The 25,967-nt window shown below is 37.9% G+C and overlaps 1 protein-coding gene across 4 annotated transcripts; it reads right to left on the bottom strand.

Moving 5' to 3' along the window:
* Positions 1 to 5,647: 5,647 nt before the first annotated feature.
* Positions 5,648 to 21,759, bottom strand: rnpc3 (RNA-binding region (RNP1, RRM) containing 3). Of its 4 annotated transcripts, none has more exons than XM_044340249.1 (16): positions 21,488 to 21,759; positions 20,489 to 20,645; positions 20,364 to 20,411; positions 20,152 to 20,261; positions 19,859 to 19,951; positions 17,140 to 17,251; positions 16,391 to 16,459; positions 14,753 to 14,895; positions 14,371 to 14,496; positions 13,835 to 13,983; positions 11,164 to 11,349; positions 10,064 to 10,158; positions 9,750 to 9,808; positions 8,215 to 8,347; positions 6,035 to 6,112; positions 5,648 to 5,875 (listed from the first exon to the last, which is right to left on the bottom strand). In XM_044340249.1, the coding sequence occupies exons 2-15, from the start codon at positions 20,639 to 20,641 to the stop codon at positions 6,044 to 6,046; spliced, it is 1,545 nt and encodes a 514-aa protein (XP_044196184.1). In that variant the 5' UTR covers positions 20,642 to 20,645; positions 21,488 to 21,759; the 3' UTR covers positions 5,648 to 5,875; positions 6,035 to 6,043. The 4 variants fall into 4 exon arrangements, with proteins under 4 accessions (XP_044196184.1, XP_044196186.1, XP_044196183.1 ...); XM_044340251.1 differs by having other exon boundaries at positions 5,648 to 5,710; positions 21,484 to 21,759; XM_044340248.1 differs by having other exon boundaries at positions 21,484 to 21,759.
* Positions 21,760 to 25,967: the final 4,208 nt, after the last annotated feature.

Genomic DNA, 25,967 nt, shown 5'->3' on the forward strand with positions numbered 1-25,967 from the left:
CTGCCTTACAGTGGAGAGAATTGAAGATGAAATCTGGAAACTATCATTGGACCAACTCGATGTCAATATTGCATTCTGGTTGTTGATTGGTAAGGGAGGACGTCCTCCCTTGGAGCGTCATTTTACGTGTTATGGCCAATAACAGATTAGCATGAAAAAAAATGAAATACATTAAGTCCAATGTAAGAGATCCCGCCCTGCGGAGGACAGCAGGACCGTCCTCCTCTGCCCTCCCCCACCATCACTTCACACACTGCCCTTTCTCCTCTTGCCCTGCAGGTGTCGCTGTTGAAGCATTTTAAACAGAATTTCAGTAATGGATTTTTTCCAAAGAAGAGAGAAAAAAATACTTTATAAATAATACTGAGATTTGGTAATGGTTTATTTCAATCAAATATTCTTTTTTATATTTTGATCTCCTTTTTGCCTCTCAAAAAATGGAGGATCAACCTCCTCTACCTCTATGGACCAGCCTCCACTGCTGTACATATAATTGGGGGTAGCTGAAGAGAGCAGCAATGGCTGTAGGGAAAAGCTGTGGCAAATTCAGGATTATTACATCCTGTGCAATAAAAAAAGAAAGACGCGAAGAAAAGATGACATATGCACCATCGAACAAGGCGATGAGATGGAAAGCTTCAAGCTATATGGGAAACTTGAGATCTTGAATTTGCAGCTACATGCTGTAGGTGTTGAATCTGTGCCTTTCCATCAATTCCAAGAATTGTCTTCAGCAACTCCTCAGTGCATCCCTGCTGTTTTATCACCTCATGTTTTTTCAGCTTTGTTGATTTAAAACAAGGTAGCATGGGGATGTAATGAAAGGCACAGAAATGGAAAAGAAACACAAAAATTGGGATGCTTTAACCTTTGGTCACATAAAGGGCTCAGGCAATAGAAGGACTTTAGTTTCCTCTGCAGGTATATTTTGGTCCATAATAAGAAGAAGAAATGTGTCAAGTGAGGAGATATATGAACAAAGCCTAAGATCCCCCCTATTTGCTTGGATACCTATGCAGGTCAAGCTGTAGCTCACAAGAGGCCAGTGCACCCCAACAGCTCCAGTCTATCACTTGCTGCAGGTGAACGCTACACACTGCATTAATTCACAAACATTAATTCACTCAGGGAAGGCAACTCCTGGTAGCGTAGGTTCAGTGTCAGTTTTCATGTCATCCAACACGTAGGTTTCCAGGACCTTTCACAACAGCGATATGCTGACACTAAGAATGTGTATTATATTTGTATCAAATACTTTCAAAGATGTTTCCATCAGAGTGTCAGCATAGATTATCCAACCCAGGTGTTTTAGTTTTCATCTTTAATTTGGTGTCAGAAGCAAGGAGCCTTCATTGAGCTTGTTACCAAGTTTTTGTTAGTTATTTTAGGACAAGTATGCTTCCTTTAAATGTCGCCTATACATACTGTGTTTGAGTAAAAAGTGCAGTGCACCTTTATGAGAAATAATCAGCATCTATCCTATGTAATAGATCTTCGGGAGCTTGATGTTACAATAGGGATTAAAAAAATCACATCCATTAGTTGCTTGTATGTGTTGTTGGCACAAATATTAATTAACAGAAACCATTTTGTTGCTTAAAATCCTCTGGCTGTGCCAAATTTATGAGCCAAAATATTAACAAATGTGTACATAGATCATGATTGATAGGTAACATAAATATTTCTGTGGCAAATTAAACCTCATTAAGTCTTTAAAAATGCAGGGTTCACATATTATCTATAAAAAATGAATACAAGCAGAAATAATAATAAAATGGAGGCAGTCATCAGAGGTGCAAGTCAGAGCAGTAGCAATGCAAAATGTGTTGTTTTTTGCAGTTGGGAAAAACCACACTCATAGTTGCTGAATTCAAAAAAATAACCCAAAATCCAAAGGTAAATTGATTTTAAACTGTAGATTGGTTCTGGTATTGTTGATTTAAAATTTAATATTATGCACATATCACGGTCCATACTTTTATTTTGGGCTCTACTGGAATATTTTTGCATGATTTACAGTTCAAAAAATTTCTTATTTAAGCTTATTTAAGCATTTAATTTTAGCTCCTGTCTCTTAAAGCTTTAAATGAATAAATAAATAAAAAATGAAATAAAAAATGAAATAAAAAACAATCTTGTTTTTGTTTTTTCTTTTAAACTGACATTAAGTACTTTTCCACTGGCGTCCATATTTCTGCGTAATCTATCTGACTATTTTGCAGTCATTATAAAGCTACCTTTTCCAACTTAATCATTTCTAATGCCTCAGTGATTCTTTCTGAGTTGGTGCATTTAAAGCAATCCACTTATTCATTATTACTTTTTTGTGACCATACATAATGAAAGAAAGATATTTTTATTCTTTGAAGATACTCCACTGAAGTTATGCAAATCTCCCAATATACATAATTGTGGTGTGAGTAGAATGACTATATTAGTGTAGTTCATTGCTTTCTTTGTTATCCCAAACCAAAGATCTTTAATTTCATTGCAGTCCCACAACAAATGGAGCAGAGTTCCTTCAGTAGCACCATATTTAAGACACTTATTGTCATCCCTAATGCCCATTTTATACAGCTGTGTTGGGGTGTAGTATAATCTATTCAGTATTTGAAATTGCCTTAGCTTGTATTTTGTATCTCATTGGAAAAGTAAAAAAAAAAATGCAAACAAAGCATTCAGAGCAGGCTGAAACCAGGGCTTACAGGAAACATTTTTATATACTAGACATGGATATCCAATATTATAACAGTAACCTATATAAATGACAGAAAATCACAAAAAGCATAAGCAAATGTCAACTTAAAGGGGGGATTAGTTCTCACTGCTGAATCCTGGTTGCTGCTCAGATTCTTAAAGATCTCCTTCCAAGAACAGAACCTTTTCCCACAACATCCAATTGTATAACCAATTGCTATAAAATGATTCAAGTGTCTTTGATTGAACCTTGGTCCCCTGGTGTGACAAACCCAAAGCAACACTGCAAAAACATTCACAGTAAATGTCTGCACAGTGGTATAGAGACTGTCTGAGTGACTGACAGAGAAATTCAGCTTCAGTAGCTTGCAGCTTGCATTGCAGCAGGTTAAACGAAACCTTGACAACAACGCATAGGACCCCTTAGGCAAATCAGATAGTGTCACCATTGGAGGTATCTAGAGGATACCTTACAGCCTGGGGCATGCTGCCTTGAGTGTTACTGGTATTTTTGAGTATTTTCTTGAACAGTTTACACAGGACTACAAGGTAAACATTACGCTCAATTTGTACAAGTAATGTGCAGCATGAATGCAGAAATTTAGGTTGATTAATACAGAGTGACCAGTACTTTTTAGTGCAATTCCAATAAAACAGTCTTGCAATTCATTTATAAAATTGTTGACACCCTATCATAGAGCTTTGCGGCAAATCATTTGCGGTGCTTTTTCAGTTTAATGTAATGTTCGCTAAGCATAAGAATTGTCTGATTTTTGCCATCTAACTTATTTCCATTTAACTTCATCTATTGTTAAATGAAAAGTCTGCGCTTACAGGCATCCAACCTACAGCCTGCAACAATTGATGTCCAACTCTGTGTACATGTACCCAGCAATCCACAGGCCTCGATCCAGTAGATAGACGGCACATCTGGTTGAACCCAAAATAAGAAACATATTATCATGATATTACTTCTGGGTAGCTGCAGTATTAAACAGAGACGGAGCCTGTGCAGAGGAAAGGCAGAACATACATCTTTATCTGCGTCCACTTACAAAAGGTTATCTTTCATATTGCTCAAATGTTACCTGATAAATGTCCTGGTAACTCTCAATATTTCCACTGCGGGTGGCACATTTGTCATCGTTGAGGTGGCGGGCAGAGTGGGGCACAGATGGGAACTCCTCCCTCACGCTGGCGTTGACGTATGAGCCACGGGTCGAACCACACGGGCACATGTGATTGATAACCCCGGTTGCCTGGATCCTAACTGGAGAGACACTGAACTCATGAGCAGGGGTGGGATTTAATGAACTACAACAGATTTTTACAGAAAAGTCTCAGACGTTAAATCGGGAGAAGTGCAGTGGATTTACCATTAAGATTAATCAATCTAAATCATACTGTTTCTGTAAACTATTACAGTAAATAAATGGAATAGAGTTGCATTTTAACAGCTTTTTAAAAAGGCTTATTCTATAATAAAACACACGATGGCATACTTTTGACTCTTGTATCACAATTTGAGGCACAGATAATTGTTTCATTATGGTGATTTTCCTCTCTAGAGGATTTCGAAGTCAATCACATCCCATTGTTGCATCTGAAGATTACATCCCCTTTACATCATCCACACCATCACTACAGAGTGTAAATTTGATTAAACTGGACTTTGTTATGCAAATTGTTGTTGCTGTGTCACCGAACACCATGGATTTTTATCTTTCCACATTCCATTCTTGATTCATGATTGGTAAGTGTTGTGGAAATGTGCTGTGCAATGAAACATCTGCATTGTGAGGGGATATTTAAAGAAGTAAATGGTTGATGGTTAAACTGAATAAATTGCATTGAGGTTTCACAGTGCAACATGCCTGCATTAAAATGGAAGCAACTTTCTTTTGAAGATTCTTCTGATTTGAAGATGACCGTGATGATGATGCCCTGTAATGACAAATCTGAATGGAGAGACAAACTAGGTTGCATGACAAGAGCTGTGATACTATTCCTGGTGAGCTACAGAGTGTTATGTGCCTTCTGGCCTGTCTTTTAATGAAATGGCCTGTTGTATCAGGGCTGCTTTCTGAAATATTTCTGGGCAACAGTCTCATTCACATATTCGGATCACAAAATCAGTTCCATGTTGAGTCTTTAAACCTAGAAGCTTGATTTTGGAGCCATGGGTTCCCTCAACTGAAAAAGAACAAAAATTTGAATGGACTTTGGTCAAAAAAAAACCTTCTTGTGGTACAAAGAGATTTAAGACAGTTTGATGCATGATTAAGAGGGATAAAATATATCATTAGAGTTATTTGGAGTGGGTAAATGTCTGAAATCTTCATCTTAAATTACATCAAAGCAAAGAGCAGCAGAGCAGCTTTTATCATTGAACTACCAGAAGTGGTGTAAAACTGAACCAATCCAGACTACATTTAGATGACTCACCACAGCAATTTAATGTTTGTTCCTCTTTTGATACCTAGAAGATCACAAACTTTAAGTCAGCTTTGATTGACATGCACCCAGTACACTTGAGTATTGCTTACACCTAAAGAGGACAAAAACCAATTTAATTTCCAAATCTTATGATATGATGGCTGTTGAGGGGAGAAGTTCATCCTCCAAGGTTTACCCTCAGTAATCACACAGATGGGGCCAGCCAGGGATTGTAAAGGTAATCTAACCCAGTCCCAGCAATTTCCCACAGACTGTAGTCTGTTTGGTTTGTTTGCCGTCTCTTCAGGACTGTGGTTTTTCCACTGTATTGACAGCGTACCATCTGCCGCAGAGCCAATCTAGATCTTGTATACCTTCCCCAGTCTGTATTTACTCGGCTGTAAGGACTTTAAGTTTGGGACTAAAGATAATCAGTTATGATAGTTTGATTGAAGTGTACCCACAAATGGTAACATATGTTTGACGATGTGATTGGAAGAAAACATGACAAAAGTTATTTTAATAAAATATTTTTATTTAATAATAAAAGATGAAGATGACATCTGACGACCATCACCTGAAATTCAGTCAAACAAGGTAGAGAACATCGTAAAGAGAAGTGCAAGAGACTTTTATAAAGAGGAGTAAACTAAACTAAATATTTCAGAGAACATTAGACAAAGGATATGCCAGAATAAGGATACAAATGGTTCTGCTGGGCCACAATATGAAGCCTTGGCATCTTGAATAAATAAAGTGTAAACACAATTGTAAAATGGAAACACCATCGAAATGATAATCAGGTTTTTTTATACAGAAACACCATGAGACAGTGAGTAATCACATCAGCGGTTCTTTTAATATTCTCTTTTGGCAGGTCACCAAATGCTTTATTACTCACCTGTTGAGTTCATCGTTGTTTTGGTCCTCTCTTGGTATCTGTGTTATCTTGTTTTGGTCTGGCTGATCTGGCATATTGCTGTGAATTCATAGTTAAGGTCTGGAGACAGCAAACATTGTCATTAAGCAAGTGAAAGTTTACTCTCACTTAAAGCATTTTCTTTTCAATCAAGGACTTTTTAGTTTCATAAGATGCCCAATCAACACACCTGCTCCATTATCTGGTCCCATTACTTCACTCTTTCTACTATATTAGTATTTTTAAACATCAAGAAATGCATATCTTTCTTTCTGCAACATCACTAATTTAATATACACACAAAAAAAACTCTACAACAGTAACCTCAGTGAAAAGCCAATTTCAGCCTTTTAAGCACAGGTTCACACTCTGATCATTTGTAATGACAGGCTGATGATTTATATCCTACTCATATATTGTCATTTCCCTCCTAAAATTGCATGCAGCAGGTTTAAGCCACAGGGGCTCTCTTCTTTGAGACACTCACAGCCTCATATTAATTTAATTTGAGAAAAGGTCGCAGCTGTTTGCTCATAAATGCCAGAAGACTAGTGGCCAAATATGGACCTAGGGTTTCGTGTTATACTAAAGCTGGTTCACTTACTCCCTGACAGCTACTGTCATTCACACAGATTGATAAATTGTTGGGCCATGTGACAGGTCAAAGAATGAGGGAGGAGCCAGATGTATGAAGCTCTGTCACTCAAGTGCTGTCTGTTAATGAACCTCACATTTTAGACTGCTAGCATTTCATGCAGGTTTTTCTTCTAGCCCACTATTTTTGTAGCAGGCTGTTTGAGGATTTCCTGGCAAGTGCCACACTGCAGTCTCATGCTAGCACTAAAAAAATCATTGTAGGAAATCTAAACTAGGACTGGCTGTCCCCTGCCTTTGACTGCTTAACAAGACATCTGTACCAGAAGGAACCATAGTCTACTTTTTGATGCTCCAAAAAACAATAATTAAAAAAAACAAAACTTACATGTGCAGAATTCTATTCACAACTTTTTCATATTAGATAACTAATTCAGGTGAACATTATTATTATTATTTCAGTAAAAAAAAGTCTTAAAGAAATATCTCTATTATTAACATGAACATTTGTCCTTTAAATAAAGAGAACTTAGACAGCTGCCAAAGCTGTTTTGATTAATTAATGTTCATAATCATGTTTACAGTGCCACATCGGCAAAAAGGAAAAACAAACTACAGTTAACCAACACTGCACTGAGGTTTTCACATACCAAGTCTGTTTCATCCAGTAAAATGAAGTAAGATCAGATGAGAAAGCTACTTCACCATCTTAGGGCCAGTATATCAAGCCAGTATCTTTGCAAGACAGAAGAAATTGTGCATCCAATATACAGCACAAAAGTAAAAACCCACACCATCATACTCCAGTTGGCAAAACATGGTCAAATTTTGAGCTTCCAAACTACCTCTTACGGCTGAATAACAATAACTCTGTGTTAGTTTTTGATATAATCCAACACAGGAGATGTTTGTGGATAAACTACAGTCTAAGCTCCAGCACTGCCACTGTCTTACCTATAATATAGCGACATGCAGGACAACATCTCCAAGTAAATTACACTGCAGACTTCTATTCATTCTTTGAACTCAAAGACTAATAGGCTGTCGCCAAGCTAATTGGTTATAGGATGCGCATTAATGCACATTAAAAACACCTTCAAAATCAATAACCTTGTTCCATTAGACAAGTTCCATCGTTGACCTGCAATTATCAGTGTTGAGAGGAGGAAGAACAGGTGGTTATTCAGGGCTGCCAGAAATTAGTCCTCACCCTCCTGAAGGTTCCGAGAACCAAAGCCAACCTAACGTCTGTGATGAGAGGTGATAAACCTGATCGCACAAACACCAACTCTCAACCAAGCTTTTTTTTTCCCAAAGAAATGTGCCTTTGGTTAAGGGTTCAGTAACAGTTTAAGCTTGCAGATGAACATTCCTCCCTATTAAATCTCTTTGAAGTAATTGAATCTTGCATTGGTAAACAGAACTGATATTTATGTAGATCTATGTGCCCAACTTTACACATTAAATAAATAAACCCTATCAAATAAACTCACAACTTGAATTTCCACCATTCCTCATAAAAATCCTTGTCCTTGTTTCATCTTGCAAAGAGGGGATAAAAAGGATACAACAACGAGGGGTTTGTCATAGAGAACGTAGCCGTTGGTTTCCCGCAGGGCTTTCTCTGCACTCTGCTCACTGGGGAGTCCTACGAAGGCCTGCCCTTTCATCCGCCCCTCCTTCATTAACACAATGTCAAACCTGGGGAAAAAAGCAAAGCGGGGACACATCATTATCACTCGAGGCTTGTGGCCTGGCTGAGTCAACATCATACTGTGGCTATTCAGTGTTATGAGAGAGGAAAATCTGCTTCTGTAACCACACAAAACAACAGCTGTCGATTGTGTTTTTATTCCAACCAATTGATTTTACTGAGAAGCCAAATAGAGGCAAGTAGAAGGGTAGTAGTACATATATCGTACAGCACAGGATATGTGACTTGGTGCAACCTATGAACCAAATAACTGCAATCTAACATTACATTGTTGGAAATGCAGAACCTAAAAATGAAAGTGCAAATTCCTCAGGAAAGCTTGTCAGCATGTCGTTTGTCAGTTAGCTGTAATTTGGTGAATGTAAATAACAAGCCAGAGCTTGAAGATCCTCCCATATATGTAATCTACTGTGGATTCAATTAAGGGTTTTTGGACAGTTTTCAAGTACATTATAGATCCACTGGACAAAAAGTGTGCCAGTATTGTGAAACACAAGTCAGGTCAGGTCAGTCAAGTAACACTATGGGGGTATTTACTAAGGATCTGCAGCCTTTTTAGGCACTTAACAGTTAAATTGTGTTTGTCCTTATTTACCAAAAGGACCGAGCCGAGATTTTGTGCTGCTCATGAAAAATGTATTTTAATGCATTTCCATTCCGAGGCACAAAATATGGAAGGAGATTAGAAATTCAGAGTTTGTTTTTTTTTTTGCTGAATTCAGCTGCCTGCTGTGGCCGAAAACAACGCTGATAAGAGCGGTGAGAGACAGCCAAAACAATTAGCTGAAAGACGTCATGAAGCTCTGTAAAGCAGCGACCTTTTTCACAGGGACTGATCATTTCTATTTGTGTAGCATATTCAATAATTCCCATTTCACAAACAGCAAGTAAAATCTACAATCGAGAAACAGGTTACTAAAGGACACTGAAAGTGTTTTCTCTGGAAGAGCTGCATCCTCCTTGTTTTTTCACCTACATCTGTGTTCAGAGTCTGGCCTTCCACTCAACATAAGCTCAGCTTGATGACTCAGGTAGAATATTCATTTGAAGTACTGCTGACGCACAAACATAAAATGTCCCTCGTGATCGCTACGTCTGGTTAGATACTTATAACATAACACACAGTCAGCATGAATTACTAAAAACTCTCAAGAGAAAGTGACAAATTGCTGGAGTCAAAAATAGCTCAGGAAGGGAAGATGGGGTGAAGTGACACGCAAACTGTGTCAATAAGCTTCAGAGGGAGAAAGGAATAAAGTCGAGATCATCTGGGTTGCTGTTAAAAACTGCAGTTGCTTTGTCTATTCTTTTCTTATTACCTGCAAGATGATTTCAATTCTACTAGTGAGTAAACTGTTAGTGTCAATAATAAAAGATAACACAACATACATGTTTCTCTCGCCTTCTGACAAAGGGTTGATGTATCTTCCATAGATGTACTTCAGGTCCTGGAAGACAAATGATGTATATCAGGAGAAAAAAAAAAAAAATCAACATATGAATATTAATATATAACTGATTAAATAATGTATACAATGCAGCAATAACATATGTGAGATTTTAGGATTTACATCTCATTGCAAAATTTAAAATTGACATTTAATAACACAGACATAGAATGGACTTAAGCAACTCGAGGACAAGCATCACACGCAGGAAGCCAAACACACACATATAAATGGGTCAAGCATAAATGCACCTACTTTCTCTTCCACTTGCTTAGCAATATTCTTCACGTACAGTCTGCAGGTTGGCTCACCCGGTTCATAATTTTTAAACACAGACATCCTTTTTATCTCTGTTTTAAAAGAAAGGAGAAAGAGGAAAAAAAAAAAAAAAAACTTGATGCAAGGTGCTTTTTAAAAAACAGGTACAAAGGATCACAGAGCTGCCTACACCTACCTAAAAGTTAAATCCATCCAGTCATTCCGACTCAATACCAACCACTCAATATGTTTTATTTAAGAGTGAAAAGACTGAGAGATGCGCTGCTGCATTAAAGCAATGAGAACACAACTGATCTCAACACCTACCGACCACTTCATTTTAGATCATACTTGGGTGTTTAATATCTCTGTATCCAAAACTCAGCCTTTCCCCAGTTTATATAGTTTATTAGACGTCTATTCTAGAAATAAGTTAGAAAAACAACTATTCTCAAATGTGGATTCATGGGAATCTGGAGGATATAACCGTAATATGTCTTGAAGTAATAATACACGATTGTTTTGGGTTTGGGTGACACTAATGACGACAAACGTGTCATGGCTTGGATGTTGAACCCTCAACTTCAGGCCGTGACCTCACATAATACAGACGCTCAAGAAGGGAAGCAGCTAATTATCAGCAGCGGATTGACCGTTCCCACAGAAAAACAGCTATTCTGAATCTCTCTTCAGTCCTTATCATCTTGGTGTGATTTGAATCTTAAAAAGCTAATGCTGATGTTTTTCTCCTCATACTGTACTGTATGCATTTCAAACAAACCACTGTTACTACATCAGTTCTTTACAGATTAGGATTTGTTCAGAGAGGAGGAGAATTTCTTACAGTAGGAGGAAAAAGACATTTGGGTTTTCATTTGAACTTTTATTCCTTCCTGCTTTTAACTTCTATGGTCTGTTTTTTTTTTTGTTTTTCAATTTCACTGCCTCTAATTGGTAGTTTAATGACCACTTCTCTTTCCTGATACATACGATTCATGTCTTTAGAACAGGAGGAAACAGAGGCACCCAGAGTAAACCCATCCTAGGTGTCAGTGCAACCACTGCGCTACTGTGTTGCCCATATAGTTGATTTTTACCGTCTCTCGACAGCCGCCCTTTCTCCAGCTCCTTCCTGGAGATGACGTCTGAGGGCAGATCTTGCTCTTCGTCGCTGTGATCCTCTTCCTGCTGGGACGTTTGCGTGCTGGGGTAGAGCTTCCCGAAACCTTCAGCTTCTGCCGCCTCCTTACTGCCGCCGAGGTCGACCTCACTCTCATCCGCTTCTGAAGGGGAGACATGTTCAAATCAATGGAGTTGTTTCACTGCGTTTCATATTATGTGCTTCAGAGTTGGATTTGATGGGATCATTTTTTTTTGTAATGCTTCACATTACAACACAGCATGAGGACACTCTTCCTCCAGCATAAATACAAATGGAAGTTTTCAAAATGTCTACCGATAGCAGATGCTGGAATAATCACTCCTGCAATGTTGATCCTCTTCAGTAAACTAAACAAGCTCAGGATGGGAGATGGGAGGCAAATCCTCTTTGTCACAATTAGTTTAACATATTGATTGTTTTAAAATTTCTAATCAGGGCATCATTATAAACTGAGCGGGCTGGAAATAATGATTCTTTTTGTCAGGGTTCAATAATTCGATAGATTTTGTCCTTTGGCAGAAATAATGTTTGAAATAGGTTGTACTGATAATTGAAAGAAGACAGCTTTAACAGTGAATCATATGCACAAAGAGAATTGGAATCAAATCAAAATCCTTTCCTGTTTTGCAAACATGAGTTTGAAAGGCTGTAGGAAGGATAACTCTGGCAGACTTTTCAGGAGAGCATGCATGTGCACACGCTCGTTGTAGATGGAATTACTAAGAGCAGTGAGCCTGTACAAATCCAGGGAGGGGAAAAAAAAAAAAAAAAAGCTTGTCATCCACGTAAGGTGTATGTGTGTGTGCACTGGAGCGAGAAGTGTTGGGGAGCTTTTCTGATACACTCTCAGCAGAGAACCAGATCACTGCTTTTAAAATTATCCTCCTCCTTATCTGCCCCCCACCTCCCCTTTTCATTTAAATAGATTGTTTATCGGATCCCACAACCCCCCACTTCCGCAAAACAAGACTAATCCAAAAAGCCACCCGTCATAGTTTATCTTTCCTCTGCCTTTAGGAAATCTTTTGTGTTTGACTTTGAGATCTATTTTACTTCTCAGGGGCTTGCCAGGGAGTGAAGTTGTAGCTAGAGAGAAGGGAGATAAGGCAAAAAGGGAACTGCACAGTTGACAAGTAACACAGACTGTGCCCCCAATGACATTTCCTCATACAGATAATGGTAAAACCTTTTTGGTGCGACACGAGTTTCTCCTGTGATATGCTGCTGTGTAACACTCTGTTCTGACTTTACCCATAGTAAGGGCTTTAACTTATGTCAATAGGAGTATCAAACCACCTCCTGCTTAACTGTGATAATAAACATGATGTATGGTAATAATCAAATCCTTACAGTGCCTTTCTTGCTCGTAAGAGAGTTTTGTTTTTTTTTATATACAAATTCCTCCAATACATTTACAGAATATCAGTATTTCTCTGATTTGTTTTTAAGGGCCGACTGTAAAAGTGACATTTTCATCAAGCTTCTTTCAGAGATGCATTTAATTAATGACTAATATACGTGAGGAGACAGTGGATGTTATTTTGAAATAGATTTTGAAATGATTCGTGGATAATTACTTAACTGAAAATAAGTCAAAATGCTGGAAGCTGTTTTGACAATTTTTCAAACAGAAATGCCAAATATTTCTTGATTTCAGCCTCTAAAATGTGCTGATTTCTTATTTGTTTTATATTATTGTAAATTACATATGTTTGGGTGGTGGAGTGTTGGTTGGACAAACTAAGACATATGAAGGCGTAACCTTACAGTCTGGGAAATTGCAATCAGCATTTTTCACTATTTTCTGACCTTTAATAGACTGAACAATTAAGTGATTGATTGAGAAAATAATCATTTACTGACAATGAAAAGGGCAGACCTGACCCGCCTCTTGTTGTACTTCTATCAAAATTAAAGCTGCCAATTAGTTGATTAATTGATAAGTTGTCAACTATTAAATTAATTGTCAACTATTGATAGTTTGGAGTTATTTTTTCTGATTCCAGCTTCACAGATGTGAATATTTTCTGTCTGTCATGATCATAAACTGAATATCTTTGGCTTGTGGACTGCTCACATCATGGACTGCTGACATTTGAGGACGTTGCCATGGTGTTTGGGAAACAGTGATCGACATTTTTCACCATTCATAGACATTTTATAGATCAAACAACTGATTGATTAAGCAAGAAAATAATTGAAATTAATCAATAATGAAAACAATTGTTAGTTGCAGCCCTAATCTAAATGGTATCACATAACTCAGCGGAAATCTTAATTCTATTCATTATTAGTGCTGAAATAATCAGTGAATCAACAGAAAAATCTTACAGTTTTAATAATTGATTGACCGTCTTATCTCAAGCCCAAATTCAAACCATTCACTAGTTCAGAGTTCTCAAATATTAAGTTGCTTTGTTCTGATTTAATAATTGTACATTAAATATCTTTGGGTTTTGAACTGTTGGTCAGATAAAAGTTTTGTGATGGGCTTTTACACGATCACAAAATGATTTATCAACTGATCACAAAAATTATCAACATGCTACTTAGAAATGAAAATAATCATACATTGGGCGAAGTGGATATCTAAACAGAGCCCTTACCTCCGACTTCCTCACGCTGCGCCCCTTCACCTGGCCCACTTCCTTCCACTATGGCTGAAACTTCTGGAACCGAAATGTGAAATTCAATTTTCCTTGTTCCGGCAGGGTGGGGCTGCTCAAACACATCTGAGGGCTGCATCACTGGAGCACTGAAAACAGCAGAGACAAACACCGTTCCCTTCAACAGCAGCCTCTAAAAAGTACCCACAATAAAACCGACTCCTGGGCGGTTTAAAGGTTGGGATATTTTGTTCTGGTCAACCGGAGATATTTCCCAGTCCGCAAACATACAGCTAGGAGACACTCCGGTGTGTGCGAGTGTGTATTTATAGTTTTGAAATAGAGTTTGTGGTCTGTCATTAAGGGAGTGCGTGCGTATGTGGTGCTGAAACAATAGTCTCCGAGCTACACAAGGCTGTCTTTATGAGGAAGACATATTGTCTGGAGGTTTTTGTCCTATTTTACCAGCCTATGAATACTGTCTCAAGATGAGTTATGCGTGAGGACTGTGACATGCATGAGCGCCTTTGGTGTACCTCTGAGAGTCTGGTTTGGGAGCATAGAGTAGATCCTTGATCTTGGGCTTCTTTCTCTTTGAAGCTGTTTTTGGTCTCAGGGGTCTCTTGCATGCTTGGTTGACCAGGCCCATCAGACGAACAATCCTGAAATAAAGCAAGCATAGGGAATAAGGGGGGAAAAAAAAGGTCTACCTTGGACAAAAAAATGCCCATCAATTGGAATTTAAAGACATTTCCCTTCAAGCCACGTGTCTTTGTAGAAACATTACTACTGATGAATGACACACTGGCTCTACTGGTAGTGGTTGTTTGATGCTAAACAATATGAAAGTCGATTGCTTTGCCTCAGAAAATGTTTACGCAGAGTCCTTTCTAACGTGTGCGGTTTTCCGCTCCTCACCTCTCCTTGTCTTCGTCATCTCCACTCTCGTACTCTGATTCTTCTTCACTGGACAGCTCCATCTCCTCCTCGGGTAAAGGGGGGTAGTCAGGAGGCAGGGGGGGAGGCATTGGGATAGGTGGCGCAAGAGGCAGGAGCTCAAACTGTAGGGAACAATATAACATGGCTGAGCCTACAAACGCCTCTGGGTTCAACTGACAGATTTTATGAGTGTCTTCTTTGCTAAGGTACCTGGTGAGCAATGATGCATTCAGTTTCTCTGTCAAAACTGAGGCTCACTGGTTTGTAGATTGTAGAAGTAACGAGTCGTTTCAGCCATCTATCTCAACCATTTATCTATTACTTTGAGCTACCTATTTCAAACCCTTATCTAGTACTTTTAGCTAATGATTTTGACCTTTTATCAATTACTTTTAACTTTGTCACCATTTATTCATTAATTTAATCTATACTATTTCTATCCATTACATTCACCCTACTATTTCAACTGTTTATTTGCTGTCTACTTCAACCATTTATCCAAAACATTTCTCTAATTATTTGAACTTTTTTTATTCACTACTTTTAGATATTTATTTCAACCATTTATGAATTACTTTAAGCTACCTGTTTAGACTTCTCTGCTCGCTTACCAATTTGTTTACATGCCTTCTCAATTGCAACATTCAGTGTTACAGCTGAATCAATATGTAGTTATGTATTTTTTAAAACCAAATTAGTTGATGTACTCCACACTCTTTCCACGTACCGCCCCTGGCAATTGCTGAAGTACTCCCTGAGGTACAAATAAATCTGGTTAAGAATCACTGACCTACAACGATACTAGTAGTACTAGCAAGCAATTAGTATGTAGATAAGAGATTGATATTTTCTTAAAATGGCATTTTTGCTCTTCAAAAAGAGTAATATCTGTCTTCACCTCAATTTTAGATTATAGGTAAGAAAACAAGCTTGTCCACTGCCTGCTCTCAGGACTGAAGGCTATACTTGAAAATAGAACAACAGTGTTCACTAACAAATTATGGTGAAATACTCATTTTTAATTAATAATATAAAACATATATTCCTAAAATGCTTTAAAAAAAAAAAAAAAAAGTTTTGCACCATCTTCCACAGGAATTCTGGGATGTCATCTCTTGGGTTCCTTTTTGGTATTTGAATCCTGCGTAACCTACTGGCCACATGTAGTTGGACTTTGACTCAATGTACTTTCCTGTAGTCTTAATGTAGTGAGGAATATTTAATTTCTAACCAAGTTTAAACTTTGGCAAATATCTGCACTTATTTCAGGTAAGGAACAAATTTATTTATAGTTTGTTTAGTGGCACAGTGGGCTTGAGGTAATGAATTGTCACTAGAGTTACCAAAAAACTCAGACTTTTTAATAAATTAATAAACCGCTTATTATTGATGGTCCTCTAAAACTGGGAGCCGGTTTAACTAAATGCTAAGTTCCTTCCTTGCACATAAAGTATCTTATCCGACGCATTTCATTAGCGATGTTTCCTCCTTCTAATCCAACCGATGTTATTGTTTCACAAATCATTTCTATCCAAACCATCAAAACAATTCAGGCTTCTTCTTCATCCAACATTCATGTATGATATTCTACCACCCACCCCGACATAACAAGCTTACCATGGGTGGTCTGGCAGTGACTGGGCCAAACGGACATGGTAAATTCATCTTGTTCATCAGATGAAGAACCTGTGTAATTGAAGATACAAATATTAGAATAGTTATAGTATCTGAAGATTCATACCAAGTGCTGGGTGGTAGCTGGTTATGTAAATACACTGCTGCTCTCAAACGGGCAGCCTGTAACTTGGGCTCCATATGTAAAACAGATTGCAAGGCTTTTGCATTTTCATTTAAAATACATGGATCAAGGTAAGATTGAGGCTGGAGTGAGATACCACTGGTGACGCTGAGCATTAAGGCAGCTTCTCTGCAACACACTAGCACCACCAAGACGCCAACGCTGGAAGTAGCAGCAATGAAGTTCCAGGGAACACGGCTCCCAGGGAAATGTTAAACCCATAACTCATGCCTCCCACTTATGGTTTATCATTAATACTTGCTCCCCGAATTGAAATTTAAAAAGCAAATGTTTGTTGTTTGATCTTTAAGAGGTTGGATACAGTTCAAAAACCTCTGGGACACTTATTCCAGAATCATATTTCCATTTTACAATATGAATCTGAAGGCTGGAACGCTGTCACATTTGCATTTTTGTGCAAATTCACAATTTCCACATTGGTTTAAAATAGGAAAGTATGAATTCATATCAAATAATACAAATACATACACACAGATGACTACATATGAAAGATTTGCAGGTTCTGGCTGAAAAATAATATGATATAAATGAAGCATTATTTACTCACTTGAACATAAAACTTTGGCACACTCATGAGAGCGTGTGTTATATTTGTCAAAATGCCGCTGGTAGGTGGTGGATATAAATATTTCAAAGTGGGATTTGGTTGAAATTTCAACCTGTAAGAGAGAGGAGAAGACAAAAATTACTTGAAAGTCTGCAGCTGCAACTGGCTGCCTTCAGTGCAAGAACCCCATTCACTTAAAAACTTGCAAAATATGTCAAAATAATGGAGACACGTTATTATGTGGCCCAGCCAGTGAGCTTTAGCTAGAGAGCTTATTCTTTAGATGACAAGCACTCAGCCAACAAAATGTAAAACCCAGCCATTAAGGGATATTAGGACCGGCATGCCATGTCAGCACCAAGGCTTGTACTTGTGTAATAAAGCAAGACTCGGCATGAGAGAGCAGATCTAAATCTACTAATGCCTAATAAGCAAAGACTGAGGGTGGGCAGTGCACTATATGTACAGTAATTAAACCTGCCACTTGGCTATTTGACGTAGAGACTAGACTGAAAAGAACCGTCAAAACTATTAGTCAGAGGTCAATTAAAAATGTGATCAATTTAAAGCAGGAAGGCTGTGAATTGTTGGCTTAATAGCTACTCAATTCACTTACTAATATTTAGTTGTTTGATTCTTGTTTTTTTCTATTTAATGTTGTAAATCTGGATTTTATTTGTTGACTATTAGCCTGAATCAGGGACCATGTGTCGCTTATTATGTTATCCATGGATAAATGGTTTTGTGTTTGAACATTGCTAGAGTGACCCAATGTGCCCATGAATACATCTAAGTATAATGTCATTACCATGACGACGGGGTGATACCATCAGTCAGTGATGTGCACACGTTATTGATTATAATGCAACAAAATGTTGTTCTCTTGTTTGCAAAGAGAAGAAATACCGATCAAAAAAAAAAAACAGAATCGAGGAAAGGACAAAGAAATGCGTCCGTTCTCCTGCAGTCCAGCACTGAACCTCCTGAGCTCAAACTGCAGCTGCCTCAATCTGACAGATGCACGTGTGCAAGGTTCAGGCACTAGTTACTGGTTAGGTTAAGTCATACTAATAATAATAATAATAATAATAATAATAATAATAATAATAATAATAATAATAATTTAAATTAACATCTTCAGTGTATTCAAAAGACGCTTTACAGCACAAAAAGAGCAAAATAAAACCAAAAACATGAATAAGTCTAAGGAGAGAAAAGTATTTCAGGTCAGGTGAGTTTGAGAAATCTTTGATGTTTTTGCAAAATTTAGTTAACAAAATAAGTTTAACTTTTATGTTGGTAAATTTTGATGGCATTATTTGACATATTTAACCTTATGTGAAATTCATACTGTATATGATCCTTTCATTAAAAAGTTGTAATACTTCTGAGCAAAATTATATAACAATTAGATAACATACAATAATACATGAGAGAATATACTAATCATTTTACAAGCTAAGTAAAAAGTAAAAATGACAAAATTAATAATTTGCAAATTACCAAATGCCAAAAACGTACAACTCCCTGAGAGATTTATATCTTCTGTACTTAAGCGTAAGACTAATAAGGCTCATAAGCTTGAGACATTATTTTTATTTTATTTCAATCAATCAATCAATCAATTTTTATTTATATAGCGCCATATCACAACAAAAGTCATCTCAAGGCACTATTTAACTTTTAGTTACTTTTGTGTGTGTGTGTTTATGGGCGTCTGTCTTTATAACTTATTTTTATATTATTCTATCACTCTGTAAAGCACTTTGAATTGCTTTTGATGATGGTTATATTGTGCTGTACAAATAAACTTAAATTTTTATACTGATAAAGAACTAACAATTATTTTCACTATCCATTTTTTCTAAAAATGTATGGATTTGTCGTTTAATCTATAAAATGTCTGAAATGAGTGAAAAATACCAATCACTATTTTCTCCAATAGTTCAAAGCACAATGATATTCAATTTACAGTCATATAAAACAGAGAAAAGCGTCACATTTTTGCTTGACAAATGGCTTCAAGATTGAAGGTTCCATGAAATTGGCAATTGACCTTTTTTGAAACAGTGCCTCCACAGTGGTGACCTCATGCTAAATGTAACTGAGAAGTCCAACCATTAAATCATCAAAAATTTTTGATAAATCCTGACCAAACTCAATAAATTGGTGTAACTCTAACCATCCAATATATTTCCTCACTAAAAGTCTGGACTAATATTTGAATATGATGCTCTTCAACATGAGGAGAGGGAGACTGGATTACTGTAGCTGCAGCGGGATAGACTGTCAGTATTGGGAGTGAGAGGTATCAAAGACCACCTGGTCCCACCAACTGGCAGGACAGACGGCCTGTCAGGCACTCAGTGGCAGCTTTGCTATCTAATTGGACGCAGGGCCGCTGACAGCTCCTGACTTCAGCTCTCAGATTTCCATCCAGGTTTAGTCTGTCAGCTAGCTTCCAGGCAGCCACTACACACCTACACTAACAGCTCATTGACCAGGTGTGGAGAGCTTGTGTCACAAATGCATTTTTAATTGATTCATTTCAAATTCATTTCATCATCTGATGACCGGTATAATTGGGTGAGTAATGAGATATGAACAAATCACCCCATACAGCGATTTAAATATCATAACAGGTTACAAACATATTTAAAGGTTTTCTCATATCACAGCAACGCTATCAAAAGCTGTAGTGCACACACTCAACACTTACCCAAGACTTGGTGCAATGCCCGTCTCTATGAGGGGAATATTTGGCTGTTTGGTCTCCTGTTTCTTCTGCTCTTCCTTCACATGTTTACCACCGCTGGGGGGAAAAAAAAAAGAGAAAACTGATTCTGCTTTTCCGTGCTTACAACACGATCTTCAGACTACAACAACAAAGGCAAATGTCTGGCTTTATCTCACAGAAAGGTTAACAGCCCAAAATTATGAGTGAAGAGGAAGTAGTCTGAAAGTTACAGTTAGTGCAGATCAACAGTAATTCATATGATACAAGCAACATACCTGACTGACACAGGTGGGTCCTTTAACACGGTGACATGATCTTGGTTTTTCGCAAACTCTGCAACAAGTGTATGATCAAGAATCTCTAACTGATGGAGCCTGCTAAGAGCCTAAAAGAGAGGAGGATTGAGTGAATAACACAGTACAAGACAGACTTAGATTGAGCCTTGTATTTTACGTCTAGAAACTAGAAAAGAGGAGAAAAAAAACACCTTTACTGCTGACTTTTCACTTCTGAAGGTTGCAAAGGCTGCATGTTTCTGTGGAGATGGAAAATCTGTTCAGAATGTGAAACTCAAATGAAAGGTTCACACGGTGTTAGCGAGCTTCAACCTACCAGACGACCTGTGTTTGAGAAGACCCTGACAGACTCAGCTCCAAAATACTTCAGCAGGTCCTCCTTCTCGTCCTGGCTGAGCTCAGCCGGTAAGTGGCGGATAATCAGCGTCTTACTGCCGTTTGTCTGAACCGGCTCCTCGTTCTTGTCCATTTTACTGAAGGGCAGCGAGCAGGGAGAGAGTTACAGAATCTGCAAGCCACATTCACTAAGTCTGATCGTCCTGTCACCACTGCTGTGTAGGCCTATTACCAGTCATTTAATAAGCATTTTAGAAATGTTTTCAAAAGCTACACCACAAGCGCCTATATGTAACCCCACCCTCTGTTGAAATGCTGCTGTCCCACTGATGGCTTGGACTGTATTATTACTCGATGAAAGGGATCTCAAGCATAGAAAAGCATGACTGCTGCTAAAATATCTGACTGACAAAACAAATGACCATTGCGAAACTTCATCAATCATCAATTGCCGTAGACAATGTCAGAGACGTGATAATAGAACTGTAGTGGAAAGCACGACAAGGTAAGTTTTTTCTACAATATTTGGTCCTCAGTATGAGTAGGATAAAAAGTTGGGAACGTTATTGAACATAATTATGTGACGAAAGCTGTGGGAACATGATAACAAGTGATTAACGTTCGCTTACTGTATTGTATTTTTAAAGCTAGTGTTGCCGAATTGAAGAACCAACGCTGATAGTTTATTAAATATCAAATGTGTACGTTTTTCGACCAGCAAGAAAAAGTTAAACTGCAATTTCTTTCAATGAACAACAACACTATACTGCACTGGGTTAGCTCCGACTTTAGCTCAGTGTTAGTGTGGCACGAAGAAAGCAAATTCACGAGTTATCTTGACCCTTTATCTGCCAGCTCCTTGTTCTCTTCTCACTCCGAAGACAATACATTGTACGCAGTCACCAGTATAAACCAAATAGCTGTATAAAGAAAATTATTCAAAGCTCAGTAGATGTATTTGATAAGGTAGCATACCTGCCTGCAGAAGCCAATACACAAACGCTGTTCTTCTTCGTTACGGAGATCACTGGTGGGAGATAAAGCAGCGCGCCCCTTTCTGCACAGGAGGGGAACTGCGGCTAACTTCCAGTTTAACCCTCCAGCTAACTTGACTGGGGATAAAATAATTCAGTCGAGATTTTCCGAATGTATCAAATTCTGATGGTGAAACGAGTCATTTCGCGGGTGAAACCCCGGCGCTGTTCCTGGGGGTTTGCAGTCAAACAAATCCACTTCTTCTTTGTTATGGAGATTTCTGGCGGGAGATAAAGCAGCGCGCCCCCTTCTGCACAGGAGGGTAACTGAACTGAATTATTATAGCATATACACGTATTGAAATTGCTTCCATGCGTTTGACAGTCAAAATAGTGACATCGCTGGCTTTGATTTGATTTTTTCTGTCTACATCTTGTCACAACATTTGTTTGCTTTGAAACTTTGCCGTTGTGTCTAACTTGATGCTAGGGGACTACCAACATGGATGTATTATAACATCTTATTAAACATCCATGGTTACCATGGTGCTAATGCAGATATGACAGCATAGTCACACTTCCCGTGGTACTTTCACAGTACACTGACCAAACTGAAATGTCCAGAAAATTGCAGTGAAATAATCATGTTAAATATTATTTAATTCTGTTATTTCAACTCCGCATTCTTTAGTGGGATACCATATATGTATCAAAAGGATATTTATGTTAACAGTACCCAGCCGGGGTGAATCAATGTCATGAATCAAGGTTGAATCACTGTTGAATTTTGTTTTGATTTTGAAAGGCGAGTCAACACTGAAATTTCAACTTTCCTTTTCATTCTACACTGTACACAATTGTGCATTCAATTATATTATAACCTAGTTTGCAATTGGATCCACATGACAATACTGACTGAATCAGTGATTTACATATTCCATGTTTTCAATGCATTGTTCAACTTTTGATTATATGTATGCCACTTGCTGTGCCTAGCTTGCAATACTATCCCTATACACAAAAATAAACCCCTCTAAATAACTCAGAGGTAAAGCTTGAAAGTGATCAAATGAGACTCCCTGGAAAAAGACATTGTGGTACCTTCCTGAATAAATATGAGGGAAAGCAGCTGTTGCAATTTATCTTTCATAGATGGAAAGACGTTCTTTCAGATATAGTCAGACTTCCAAACTGTTCTTTCTGTCATGCAGGAGTTCCACACTGTATGGGAGCAAAAAATGTATAAGATGCCAGAATGAAAAATGAAAACAAACCACTTTTTATAGATTTTTATTTTTTATTCAGCGAGGGAGAGGGGATGATGATGTAAATGAACATAGCAAATTATACTTGTCATCAGTGTCAAGTCACAACAAACACTAACATTAGCTTTTAGAAAACTGCTTTTTTCTGTCTCTTATCATCTAACATGCATTCTGTCATGTGCCCTATCATTGTGTTTGTTTGTTTGTTTGTTTGTTTGTTTGTTTGTTTGTTTGTTTGTTTGTTTGTTTGTTTGTTTGTTTGTTTGTTGTATATAACAACACAATGAATTGGCATTGGCTGAGACACCTTTTTAACAACGTATGGTACAGTGAATAAAGAGGTCAGTGGTTGAGAACTGGCTCCATGTAACAATAAGATGCATGAACTGAGCACTGCACGCCCTTCTGTCAGCATCTTGCCACTGAACACTGTGAGGAGGAAACACTTGAGAGCTAGAGTGATAGATTCTACTTTAGGCTGTGTGTACTCTGTGTGTGCGTGTGTGTGTGTGTGTGTGCATTTGTGCATGCATGCGTGCACATTCAGTATTTATGGTGCACTGTTGTGAAAAACCTTATAACAGTACATACAACAATAGATTTAAGCATAGCCAAATGTTGGGAAGTTTTTGTTGAATTAATTAAAACTGTGGACCAGATGAATTCATTAAGACTGAGACCCAGAGGAATTCACTAAAGGGGACCTATCATGCTCATTTCCAACTCTATATTTTTATTCTGGGAGTCCACTAGAGTATCGTTGCATGATTCACAGTTCAAAAAACTCCTTATTTATCTTATACTGGCCCTTTATGCAGCCCCTCAGTCCAGTCTCTGTCTAACAGGCAGCTTTCCTGCTCCATATTAAAAGCTTTTATATGACTAAATAATGTAAAGAATAATTATTGTGAAGAATTTACAGGAAATGACACGTTCCTCACCAAATTAGTAGAGCTTTGTTAGCGGCACTAAAAACCAGTTGATACAACAAGATATGGAAATATTTGGAGCTCTTTGTTCAGCGGATCAGTTAGAAATAATGAAGGGAGGAATAGTACAAGCAGAAACAGCCGCAGTGATGATGATGTTTGACGAAGAGCTGCAGACGACCACACCTCTAACAGGTAAACAATTTATTTTACTTTGCCTTGCTGTGTAATGGAAAAACACCCAGCATACCAGCTCAACTCCAGTCATGTTGGAAACCGAGTGGTCACAGCAGTCTGAAGCCGGTGCTTTTTGCTCACAGGGATTACTTCTACATACATTTACCTCGTTATCTGACACTTTGGCCACATTTAATATGAACATCCAACATTGTAACATTATATATATGACTGAAAATAAGGAAAAGCATTACAGGTCCCCTTTAAGACTGTGGACCAGAAGAATTGTATCTACATAAAAGCGTACAATACTAAGTGGTTTCATTCACTTCACCTGAATGTACATGCACAAAGATGATCATGAAGATGAATCATTTGAAGCTGCTTTCTCATTTTCATCTGCCAGACAATTCTCCAGTTCTTGGAAGTCTATCTGTGTGTTGGGTGGCTTTATCTGAAATGCTGTCCCAGCAGTGGATCTGAGTTATTTTTATTGAATCACTTATTTCTATTAGAAGCTGAAGCACTTTCTTCTGGAATTCTAGGACAAAGGGAAGTGAGTACAGATGTTATTTGGTAATGCAAGAATGTTATTTTTATTTGCCCAATAAAAGCTTTTAGGTACTTAACTTTAAAGGACCAGTGTGTAGGATTTAGTGACATCTGGCAGTGACGTTGCAGATTGCAATCAACTGAACACTCTGCTTTGGAGAACCTACGGTGGCCACAAAAGATGTGAAAGGCCCTCTCCAGAGCCAGTGTTTGGTTTGTCCATTTTGGTCTAGTATAGAAACATAGTGATGCAACATGGCAAGCACTGTGGAAGAGAACCTATGTAGATATAAAGGGCTCATTCTAACGTAACAAAAACACAATGATTCTCAGTTTCATTTGATTATACACTAATGAAAACATACTTATGAATATTATATTTCATTACTGCCAAGTCTGTTCCACTATATGCCACTAAATTCTACACAATGCACCTTTAAATTAGGGCTGGGCAATATATCGATATTATATTGATAGTGTGATATGAGACTAGATATCGTCTTAGATTTTCAGATATCGTGATATGATAAGTGTTGTCTTGTGTTTTAAAGGCTGCATTACAGTAAAGTGATGTTTTCTGAACTTATCAGACTGTTCTAGCTGTTCTATTATTTGCCTTACCCACTTATATCCACATTACTGATGATTATTTATCAAAAATCTCATTCTGTGAAAGCACCAATGTCATCCCCATCACAATATTGAAAGAGGTATTTGGTGGAAAAATACTGTGATATTTTATTTTGTCCATATCAACCAGCCCTACTTTAAATACCCCTTAAAGATTATGTGGGTAAGTTATTTTCTTCATAATTTTGACAAATTACCACCTTTTTTAAAACTGGTCATTACTATTTACAACGGCTATGTTTCAGTAAATTCTAATGGTAGCAAAATTTGGATACAACTCTGTGACCAAGTATGAGCAAACATTACCAAACAAGAGTCTAACACTAATTTCATTATTACGAGTCGGTAAAATTAAGAGTGACTACTTAGTTTCCGCTGACAGAGGAAAGTTTGATGCCTTCAGTTGTGGGGTTGAGGTCTGTTGGCACACTGTAGAGTGAGCAGGCTCTGATCTTTCTCTGGCCCCATTGTTTGGTATGGCACGCATCGTCTTTTTCCCTCACTTGACAGTTCTTTGCTCAAGGACCTTACTCTCTTCTTGTTGGACTTAAGTGGTGGGTGACTAATCGGAAGTGGTGGGTGACTAATCGGATGCTGCTGCAGGCTTCTCTCTAAACTCCTTGTACTCTGGCCATCACTGATGGGGGGAAAAACATCAATATACCAAAAAATGAAAGGAGGCTCTTGTTAAAACAGTTAATTGAATTAATGGTTTAGCTTGGGCTATTCACCGCTCAGACACAGTCAGACATAGTCAGACACAGTCTTACAAAGTTGCCAACAAATCTATACTTAGATGTATGCTTCTACATGTGGCTGCTATGGATCCATACTTAAAAATTTAGGCAGGTTTTTGTCATATGTCAACATAGTGTTCCTAGTGACAGGCTCGCCTCATACTGCCTTTTCTGTATTTATCATGGGAGGCCATT

Source organism: Thunnus albacares, chromosome 21, assembly GCF_914725855.1.
Source record: "Thunnus albacares chromosome 21, fThuAlb1.1, whole genome shotgun sequence".
Taxonomy (NCBI): Eukaryota; Metazoa; Chordata; class Actinopteri; order Scombriformes; family Scombridae; genus Thunnus; species Thunnus albacares.